Source organism: Plodia interpunctella, chromosome 1, assembly GCF_027563975.2.
Source record: "Plodia interpunctella isolate USDA-ARS_2022_Savannah chromosome 1, ilPloInte3.2, whole genome shotgun sequence".
NCBI lineage: Eukaryota > Metazoa > Arthropoda > Insecta > Lepidoptera > Pyralidae > Plodia > Plodia interpunctella.
In genome coordinates, this window is record NC_071294.1 from 10980606 (window position 1) to 10991693 (window position 11088).

Genomic DNA, 11088 nt, shown 5'->3' on the forward strand with positions numbered 1-11088 from the left:
AATTAGTCACGTTTCTGCATTACCTTCCTCCCTCGTACGCGATATTTTATTCTAACCGTTCGTTTATCAACCTTTCTATATAAGCAAAGTATTTTTATAATGTGGGGAGTCTTCGTTTTTCTCCATTAGCTTCTATTTATGATCCAGTAAGTCTTATCTCACGATGACGACCTCGGTGGCGCAGTGGTAAGGTTCTTGCCACTGAACCGAGAGGTCCTGGGTTCGATCCCTGGTCGGGTCATGATGGAAAATGATCTTTTTCTGATTGGCCCGAGTCTTGGATGTTTATCTATATATGTATTTGTTATAAAATATAGTATCGTTGAGTTAGTATCCCATAACACAAGTCTCGAACTTACTTTGGGGCTAGCTCAATCTGTATGATTTGTCCTGATATATTTATTTATTTATTTATTTATGTACGTTCATTGTATGTATGTTCATTGCTAAATTGTTAATGCAGGATTTGTGGAAGTTAGGTATTGGCTGGGACGAGAAATAATAATAATAATATTTGAAATACTTTTTTTAAATAAGTATCCACATACAATACATATCAAGGTAACTAGTGTACATATGTTATTAACATTATTTTAAACACAGCAGAAAATTTTCCTTTGGTGTAAGTAAAAACTATGGAACAATTAGTATAAATAGGCTACCGATACTATTGCTGCATAGATAGTGTAAGTCTGCATAGACTTAATATAATCATATTCTGACCGTAGTTATAAAGATGAGATCCTCAAGTTGAGTGGGTTCAACATCATTGGTTCCATGCTTCCCATTTCGTATAAGCTCAGACGAGTTGGCGACCAGAGATATTATTTTAACATAAATGCTGGGACCAATAGCTTCTTATAATAGCTTTCGAAGCTTTGCGATATGGGGGACTGGACCGATTGACTTTTATAACATTTAACTCTCTCTCACAACTCCGCATGTTCCGATTGTGTGTGGCGCTGTGGCGCCGGGAAGCCCAGGCCTTAAAATAATCTTAAATTTTGAAAAGTTTCGGTAGTCTTACAACCGGCCACATATTTGTCGTCTACTCCCCTTGAGATTGCTGTTGTTGCCGATAGGCAAATAAACCTGGACAGCTGATAAGCTGCCTAGTTTTATTCGCTGTCCCTTATTCGCCTTATGAGGGATGATACGAAGTGATCTTAATTTCACGTCACAATTTTAAAACATTAAGTTTTTAACCCTTTGATCAGCAGTGGGACCCAAAAACAGTCTTTAAAAAATCTGATGATAATGTAGGTATTAGCAATTGATACAAAACAACTACCAATATATACAGTTTGAAAATCCACTTGAAAGTTTAACTACCTTCAGACGGACGTTTCAATAGAGACGCAGTTCCAATTTAAATGTAACTGCGGCAGAAGTTTTGGGAACTGACAATACGAACTTGCTGCTAATAAGCGGCGATACAATTTGGGATTATATGTAGATAGTGGTCTAGCCAACTGGTCTTAAAAGTGTGGTCCTAAAATGAAGCATTTAAGTCGACTTTGACGTTAACTTTGTCCTGCGCAAAAAATGCAAAGTACATCAGTATCGGTGGCAGCTTAAAATCAAAAATTTATCTATTATTATCAAATATTAAAAGTTTTAGTTTTTGTATAAAAATGACAAAATTATATTTGCGCTTCTGAAAATGTGATATATCTCCAAAATTACCAAGTAATTTAATCACACATAACTAGCCAAGTTCGATTGTACTTACCAATATGAATAGTTATATCTCTTATACGTTTTACTTCTTATGATCCACCCAGTAAGTCTTCCTCCTTGACACGTGTATATGACCCAGCAGAAATATATTTCTTTGTTTCCTATTCAGTTAACACCCTACGTAAAGATTTACAACATAATCAAATAACCACGATTTGAATTCCGATTGAAGATGACTCGATAAACCAAGTCGATAAAGTGTTTTAATCAGGCGTGCGAATGGGATTAAAAATCGATTATCGCGGTGAAGGGTGAAAAGCCCTTCAGTGTTAATTATATTGTTGAATACGCGAATTGGAAACGGGTAAAGGTTTTTTTTTATTTGAATATCAAAGCTGACATAATGTTCATAAATTGTGTATCAATAAGAAACAAATTGTATACGTCCTGAAACCCAGAATGCATGAAATCGGTCCGGTATATTCTCAGAAACTGAGAATTGTCTTTAGATCGTTCCCGTAAGATTTCTCATGAGAATTTCTCTTCGAAATCTGCGGAAATCTCGACGGAGAAAATTTCCGAGAACAGAGAATTTCTGAGCTGGTTATCGCTAGGTACAACCCTCACTGGACCGTGGCGTGCTGTGGCAATTCAAGGTTTGTATGGTAGTCGATTGTAGGAATATACAACTGCTTTTTTATGAGGCGTGTAGCTTAGGACCACATATCCCTCCATAGTTGTCATACGAGGCGATTACGTTGTACATAGCTTTAGTAGATAATAGGCAATATTGTGGGTAATTAGGCAAGCGGGAAGTTGTAAATCATAACTTCATTCTTCAAAATTGTAAATTTATTTTCACACTGACCTTGGGGCTTTACGGCGTCGTCGAGAAGGAGGAATATGCATTTCCGCACGCTTTAAAAGAAAATTTTAAAAGACGGCAAACTGAACATTTCCGAAATCACAACCGCCAGACGATTGTTAAACCAATTGGAAAACAATTTCCTGCCTGCAACAGTTACGATGTAAATTGTTTGCGGCAATGTCTAGCTTTTTATTTTGATAACAATACGGAAATCTAAAAGTTTTAATTCAATCAATCAATCAATATATTTATTTGCATAAAATGTAGGTACAGAAAGGTGTTACAAAATTATATTATTTCCCATATACATTTTACCTCTTGCGGAGGTATGCAAAATTAAGTACAATAAAAATATTAGGTATACTGTCAACATTAGAAAATTAAAATACAAAATCATTCAACACGTTTGCAATACATACATAAATATTTGCAATAAATTACCATAAAGTTTAAATTATAATGGCATGATGTCAAATTAATAAATTGTTATGTCGGTATATAATTTAATTGCTGTCATTCATAAAATCACAGTAATGTAACAGAGTAATAGCATTTGTCACACAACCACTCGTATAGCTTCTTTCTAGGCTTCTAATATCTTTGGATATCTTAATAAATATATCTTTGTACTCATACCTAATACACTTGAACTGAACATTGCTGTCTTGTGTGGCAATATGACTGAGTTTGTCACCATTGCGAATGGAAGATACATATTCAAAACGATTTAAATTTGTTTTAACGAATACTGCTAGCTCATACACATACAGTGACGGTAAGGGAAGAATCTTTAACGATTTAAAAGTTAGAGTTATATTAACTAACCTAATTTATATCAATGGCCGTATCCTGGCGCTGGCAGAAGTAGTATACTTGTGACTTGATATCGTCAAGGATGATATGCGTGTGAGTGATCTGACTACTAGGGATGCCGACGAACGTGCGAAGTGGAGACGAGAAAGTAGGAAAGCGGAATCTGGGTAAAAATTTAAAGGACGCCATTTTGTCTAAACGTCAGCGACGCGCAGGTCAAAGTCAACCTCATAATTGACTGGTATATTTAAAGATTCGGCTGTAATTTTTTTACAAAAGGCCGCCTGCCGCAGACCCTCCTTGTGATTGCTAATGATTCGTGAGTCGATTCGAAAAATTCAAACTACTACTTGCATTGCACGTCGCTATTCACTCTCATTTCTAAAATTAATATGATTTAGAAATGCACTATTTTTAATACTTTATTAACATAATGTTTAATAATGTTTTTCTGGCTTTCTATTTCTTTCTTTCTGGTGGTTTGTCTTCTTCAGCCGGGTTTTCCTCGTCAGCTGGTTTGTCCCCATCAGGATTCTCTTCTCCCTCTTTATTTTCATCCCCTTCTTCTCCTCCTTCTACTTTATTTTCATCGGGGTTCCCTGTTGCATCCCCTGCAATAGGCGCAGGTGTATCTGTACCATCTGTGCCCACGACCGTGTCATTAGCAGCGCTATCGGTACTAGATGGACTATCATCACCTGTTGCAGTGGCTTCCGTACCTGTACCTGTAATACCACCTGTTTGATCAGTTCCTCCCGTACCATTGCCACGTTCTTCTTCACCCAGTACTGTATCGTTGCCTGATTTTCCTGTAGTCGTATCAAGGTGGTCTAATTCTGCCATGAATTCTTCGTCTGGATATTGATCGACTAAGTTATGGTAGTCTTGAGGCATTGCTCTCATCGTGAAGATACAGGTAGATACACACTCATATTCGTTCGCGAACATATTGTGATTAGGGAGACAACCGCGCCACATGCCGACTTCGCATCTTGACCCTGGTTTGTAATAGTAGATTACTGCAGTGGCCGGTTGCCCGCAGTCGTCCCATCGGAAGTTCATGAAACATCTATCTGGTGGTACTGTATGACAAAAAATATGATATATTAAAAAAAATATTTTTGAAGAAGTTCTTGGGAACAATAATTAAAGTATGTATGTTAATATGGAATAAAAACAAGCCGCTCAGTCAGAAGCTGAAATCTTTAGCAGAGAGCTTCTAGCAGAGATATGACTCTATTTATCAATGTCAGTATACTATATTAGTATGTTGAGATATTGTTTCCAATTCTATAACATACTCCCGGCTATGCTCGGGCAAAACCATAATAATTTAAACCTTCTTTAGAAATCACACTATTTATTGATGGAAACCATACAAAAATTTGTCCGGCAGTTTTTGAACTTATCGCGTTCGTACAAATCGACGCGACTTCTTTTTATAATATGTAAGGATTTAAAAAGAAATTGGTACGTATGTCTTCATGTACAGTCTACCACAGAGAAATCTGACCCCCTAAGAGATGGTGTTCAAATCGCGGGTTGTCAGATTTCTCTGTGGCAGACGGTACTCGGCCACGAAAAGAGGGCGAAAAAATTAGAAAATCGCATCTAAACGTCATAAAGGATATGTGGAAATTGACCTATCGGTTATCCCAGATGGAATGCTAAGAGAACTCGAAGCCATCTAAAGAGACTGGCAAGAATAGAAAATTTTAATATCGGAGGACAAGATCATCAGAATCGATGAGCCAGTGAAGTAAGTAAAATACATACGTGTATAGACTCCTTTGACGGTAATTTGGAAAAAATAGAATAATATTATTAAAACTGTATTGTATGCCATAATTTCGTTGCGTTTCCTGTCGATAATCGAGTCGAAATAAAAGATTTAAAATCTAATTAAGATAATCTGAATGTTTTTTTTTTAGTAATGTTGTTTTAATTGCAATATTTTATTACTATTCAATAATGTGGCAAATGTTTTTCTTATGCATTATGTTGGCCAGTGGTTAGTGTTTTATGGTTTTTCAAATCTACTACCTAATTTTAATCTGTATTCAGCATGCATGGTTTCCTGTAGTAGGTACGTCGGCGCCAACGTTGCATCTATTTCGTATTGGTAATTACAAAGGTATACACCCAATCCATAACAATAAAACCTAAAACTATATAAGTATTATAATTAATTCTCCTCCTCTTTCAACTAAACTCATTAAGCTATGATAGCAAATAATTGTGAATGAGAGGATTTTTCTATTGAAATAAACGAAAGCCTAATTGGAAGTTCTTTTTGGGGCATGCATGTAAATATGCGAGCATGCGTTCAAATTTTGTTTTTATTTTGTTTCCATTTAAATGCAAATTGCTGCGTGCCAGCCCGCGTGTCTTCCATAAGATTTTGTGAAAATTCTTTTTCTGATATTTAAAAATCATTATCATAAATTAGTTTTATATGGCTGTGGGTAGTGTCCGTCACTATTATTATTTAAGAATATGAAGCATAAAATTTTAAGCCACAATGTAATATAGCATACTGTATTATGGCATAATGGGCTTTTGTTTGTTCGCCAATCACGCAATAACTACTGAATTTGATGCATTTTCGCTGTTGGTCTAACTTAAAATATGGTATGGGTTTCAACGCGATATGTTACTTAGAACCCGAGAACTTGAACTTGAACTATTGTCAATAGACAATAGTTCAAGTTCTGATTGGATGCACGCAATAAATGCGGGCGAAGCCGCGGCCAAAAGCAAGATTCAGATATATCTTCAATAATTGTATATCATGTTAGGTTCATTTTGACTCCTCAAGGAGTTGTTGACGGAACTCCATTGCTCACTTTAGGCAGCTGTCCTATAGATATATTGTTATTACATAATAAACTCGACCACTACATCCTGACCCATTCCTCGTGATATCCCAAATATCTCTCCATATATTTCTATCAATTCCTGAGTATCTTCGGATCAAGTTATGTTGGTCATCGAATCTTCGGCATAATATTGATTTATACGTTATGTTTTGAGTCTACTCGCTTAGGGGGAATAGTTGAGCGGCCGGGAGTTGTATTGTAGAGATTTTGTAGATGATGTAGTGGTACCAAAGGTGGAAACCATAGTTGACATCTCCAACGATAATATAATCATACGTTAGTAACCTGTACATATTTCAACTATAAGCAATCTATTTATGAAAATTCGTAGGCAATTTAAATAGAGAAATACTGGCATATTTTAAGAGGCTGTAGCCTACATCCAAACTTCAGCAGTTGGTAACGAGCAAAGTTGAAAGTAAACTTATGAACAAATTACATTACACAACTAGGGACAGGAATAACACAAATATTAATTAGTTAGTAATAAGTCAAAAAATTTCGGTCAAAATACATTTTTGACTGGTAGAGGAGAATGCCTATTTTGCCTATTGTAAAATATTCGAATGTATTATATAAATAAATAACGTGAAATGTATCACTACACTATATAATACAAAACAAAGTCGTTTCGCGCTGTCTGTCCCTTTGTAAGTATGTTTAGATAATTGAAACAACGCAACGAATTTTGATTTAATAGATAGTGTGATTTGTGAGGAAGGTTTAAATGTATAATATATTATGGTTTTACCCGAAACAAGCCGGGACTGGCCGCTAGTAAATAAGTAATAGACGCGTAAAACCGTGCGAAGTCGAGAAGAAAAAATTGGATAGCCGAACAAAATAAGAAAAATTGGATAGCCGAACAAGATAAACATCCAAGACCCGGGCCAATCAGAAAAAGATCATTTTCCATCATGACCCGATCGGGGATCGAACCCTGGAACTCTCGGATCACAAGCAAGCATTTTACCACTACGCCACCGCGGTCGTCAGAATAAAGACAACGGAATGAGTGTTACTAAGTTCCCATATCTCCGAAGCATGGGAAGAAACAATGATGATTATTTATTGTCTATAATATTTGAAATGACGCAAAGAAAATAGCTAAAAACGTAGAAAAGTCACAATAAAAGTTTAATGTATGACAAACGAAATCGTGTCATATTTACTGCATGCGTTTTTAAATCCCAGTCGCATGCAGACATGTGAGCGGTAACGACGGATATAATTCATTTTTACTGCCTCCCCCCGACGTTGGTGGTAAATGTTACACTTATGTTAGTGAGCTACTATATAAATGCATTTTGAAACTAGTTTTGGTGGCTAAAATATTTAAACAAACCTACAACAACATAAAACAATTTTGGGAGGTCACGATGTAGTTTTTCACCAAATATGAGCAACTATGTCGCTTTTTTCACTGAAACGTCTTGTTAAATATCACTAAAAATATTCGCTAAAAGCTTTATGACTACACCTCAATAAAATTCTCTCTCTTATCCTCGCGTATTCCCGGATACCACCGGAGCTGTAACGCCCCGAAAGATCGCGTATAAAATTAACCAATTAAGTAGAATTAAATTTTGAAAATTTGGCTATGCTTTTACAACCACATGGGAATTATGGTTGCGTATAAGCTGATAAAGCATAGTCGCTTCTTCGACCACACATATCCTATTCTAGGTCCTATTCTAGGGCGGGACCACACGCCACTACATCTCAATAAAACTAGGGAGACAAATAGACAGTATCGCGATATTTATTATAATATTTAGTATTTTTTTAATTGTTGTTAAAAATTTGAAAAGCATAACTCGAAGAAATCAGACGTCATTTTCACTCACGATCTGTTATATGGATAAATTGTTGTTTTTAAATATTTTCTCTACATTAAATGATAGTTTGGGTTTCAATTTGATATGTTTGCAATCTTAGTCATCTGTGGAAGATAGCAAACATTCCATGCCCAGTATTCTGAGTATGTTTCCATTATAGCACGCATCGAGACATTTACGTCCGCAATGTTGACTAAGTATTTTAATGGAAACTTATAACTGCTTTAAATAAAATCATTTCCCCAGTGTAGCATAATTTGTTAAGATTATTATTTAGTTTTCGCTAATAAATAAAGGAAATTGATAAAAATATGATAGCCGCAAGAAATTCAGTTGTTCATCGTCTCCAAAGTGGTGGTGGTGCAAAGGCGGCCTTATCGCTGAAACCGATTTCTTCCAGGCAAAAGCGACGTCCCTGGCCTCGTGACAATGGGAACAGTCTCACTGTTGTCATAGGTAAATCGTCCCGAACGGTAACACTGACATATATTTGCTTACATCCTTTGTCTGCTTCGGGATATTATTGGTTTCGGTCTTGGCTGGAACCATATGTAATTCTCTTAGTCCTCAAATACTATTGTGATTGTGACTACGTTTGCAGTTCGGAGTTTGCTTTGCAAATCGTGGTAGTGGATACTATAAGACCTTTTGTTTGGCTTGAGAATATCTTTTATTAATTTTTGTACCCAAAAATCATCACTTGAGATCAGTCTGACTGCTTTTTTGAGACCACAAAAGACAAACTTCATAAATTTCGTAATAGCTACAGAAATAATTGAATTTTTTTTTAACTCCTGCCGCAAAATTAGGGGTGTTATAAGTTTAACGTATCTATGTCTGTGTATCTGTTTGTGGCATCGTAAAAAAAAAAGTTGGATGGATGAATCGATTTTTTTGTGTCATAGATAATTTTTATCCCGAGTGTTCTTAGCCACATCATGAAAATCGGTTCACCGTTCAAAAGTTGTAGCGAAATGAATATTTAAAGTCGGGGTTTTTTTTAATTTGTCTAGTAAAATAATGATATTATTTTTAAACAATTTCTAAATCACCATTTCAAGAGAATTCGTTCAAATTTATCCGAGCTATTACTGTGCCATAATTTACACACGTTCTTAATTTAGAGGACTAGAGGGCTTGAACGAGGCCAACAACTGAGCGATAATTTATTCAATATGACTTTAAAATCGAAACAAAACACACTTCTGCTGGCAACACCAAAGCGCCAAACTGTAACTAACACAACCAAATCCCCGTACAGAGAACTAAATGTTACACTAATCGGCTGAACGCGCAGTAATGAATCATACGAGACAGGATTTTATTAAGTGAGGGTAGATCATAGATACAAGTTACACAGAATTTGAAATGAGACAATAGAAGTGTCAAAGCATTAGGTGGTATGTACTGTGGGCAACGGTAACAGGCATATGTTCCCGCCCTGAAATAGGATCAGAATATTAGGACCTGAAATTTAAAAGCAGTATTCTCAAACAAGATTGACATCCGGTAAGTGGGAAGTCGTAAAATCACATAGAATTGAATCTTATAGTCATTTTCAGGTAACAAACAGTAGATGATATTTCTATTTACCATCTCTCACTTCTTTATCTAACCGTTTTTCCGGTTCCTTCCCAGTCGCAAAGTGTTGGAGCCCAGAGTTTGCTTCCTACTATTACTTCTCTACATCGCACGGTCTTCAACATTTTTAGTAGGTAGTCAGATCATTGGTCGCACGGTCTTCCATATTCTTAGTAGGTAGTCAGATCATTGGCATATATATTATTCTTGACAATATTAAGCAACTACTTTATGCTATTTGCTGTACCCGGGCCGGAGCGGCATGTCCATTTCTATTTACCATTCTTATTTCGATTTCTGTGTAAATTTACTAAGGGTAGATCACTGATATGCAGTATTAACATAACGAAGTGACCAGTCATGCGTACAGGCTTATCTAGGGTCGGGTTCGGGCGGGTACGGTAAAAAATAATTTGTGTGTCTTTTGAACTGTATTATTATAATTTTAAAGAAACACTTTATTAGTACGTGATAGCCAATATACCTTGGAAGCTTTGGTGGTGTAATGGTTAAGACGCCCGCCTGTGGATCGTAAGGTCCCAGGTTCGAATCCAACTCGTGCCACATGAGTTTGTATACCAATCTGACTCATGTATAGTACTTTTCATCGACCACCACTTGGACAATGAAAACATCGTGAGGAAACCTGCACACTGGCACCTAGATTATTATTAATTTGTGTGTGAAATGGAGAAGGCAATGGCAAACCACTCCATTAATAATGCCAAGAAAGTTGTTGCGTGTGTTTAATTCCACGTAATGACCGCTACACTCAGGCATGAGGAATACGATGAGGAAAGACAAAATGCAAAAAGATATCAAAAATATAAACCCTATGACAACCCGGAGCGATGTTCTCTGGCGCAGGTGGCATCAGGAGGCCCGATCCCGGGTGAAATTGGATAAAGGAAGAAGATTTAATTATTTTAAGGTTACAATTGAATCGTGAAATTGAAGAAATAATTTTTCATTGTTCATTGTCATCAATTTTATTATGATTTGGCTATATACAATCAAAATATATGAGTACAGATAAGCAAGACATTAGTAGAGCCTTTGATAGTTATGTGAATGGATTAATCGTAGAAAACTCTAACAGGGATAAATCGTAGAAAAATATTGACTCGAAACGGCTTTCAAGTAATTCAGTAGCGTGTGTATCTCGTAAGTTGTAATTTAATATTAAACCAAGATATTATTAAACATTGTTGTAATAAATAGGACAAGTTTATTTGTTAGACAAATTAAAAAAAAAACCCGACTTTCAATATTCATTTCGCTTAAACTTTTGAACGGCTGAACATGGCTAAGAACACTCGGGATAAAATTATATATGACACAAAAAAACTAAACGAAAATCGGTTCATCCGTTTGGGAGCTACGATACACAGATATACAGATTAAGATTAAGACACGTTAAACTTATAAC

The 11088-nt window shown here is 36.0% G+C and overlaps 1 protein-coding gene across 1 annotated transcript; it reads right to left on the reverse strand.

Moving 5' to 3' along the window:
* Positions 1–3770: 3770 nt before the first annotated feature.
* Positions 3771–5287, reverse strand: LOC128673301 (uncharacterized). The gene is made up of 2 exons (XM_053751064.1): positions 5138–5287; positions 3771–4443 (listed from the first exon to the last, which is right to left on the reverse strand). Exons 1-2 carry the CDS (start codon positions 5205–5207, stop codon positions 3821–3823), a joined length of 693 nt encoding a protein of 230 aa, XP_053607039.1. The 5' UTR covers positions 5208–5287; the 3' UTR covers positions 3771–3820.
* Between the last annotated feature and the right edge of the window lie 5801 nt (positions 5288–11088).

Excerpts from the sequence above, each read along its gene's own strand:
- LOC128673301 (XM_053751064.1), bottom strand. The coding sequence starts at position 5,207 with ATGGCATACAATACAGTTTTAATAATATTATTCTATTTTTTCCAAATT. Across the intron at positions 4,444-5,137 it reads CGTCAAAGGAGTCTATACAC|TACCACCAGATAGATGTTTC; the intron begins GTATGTATTTTA and ends TTTGTCATACAG.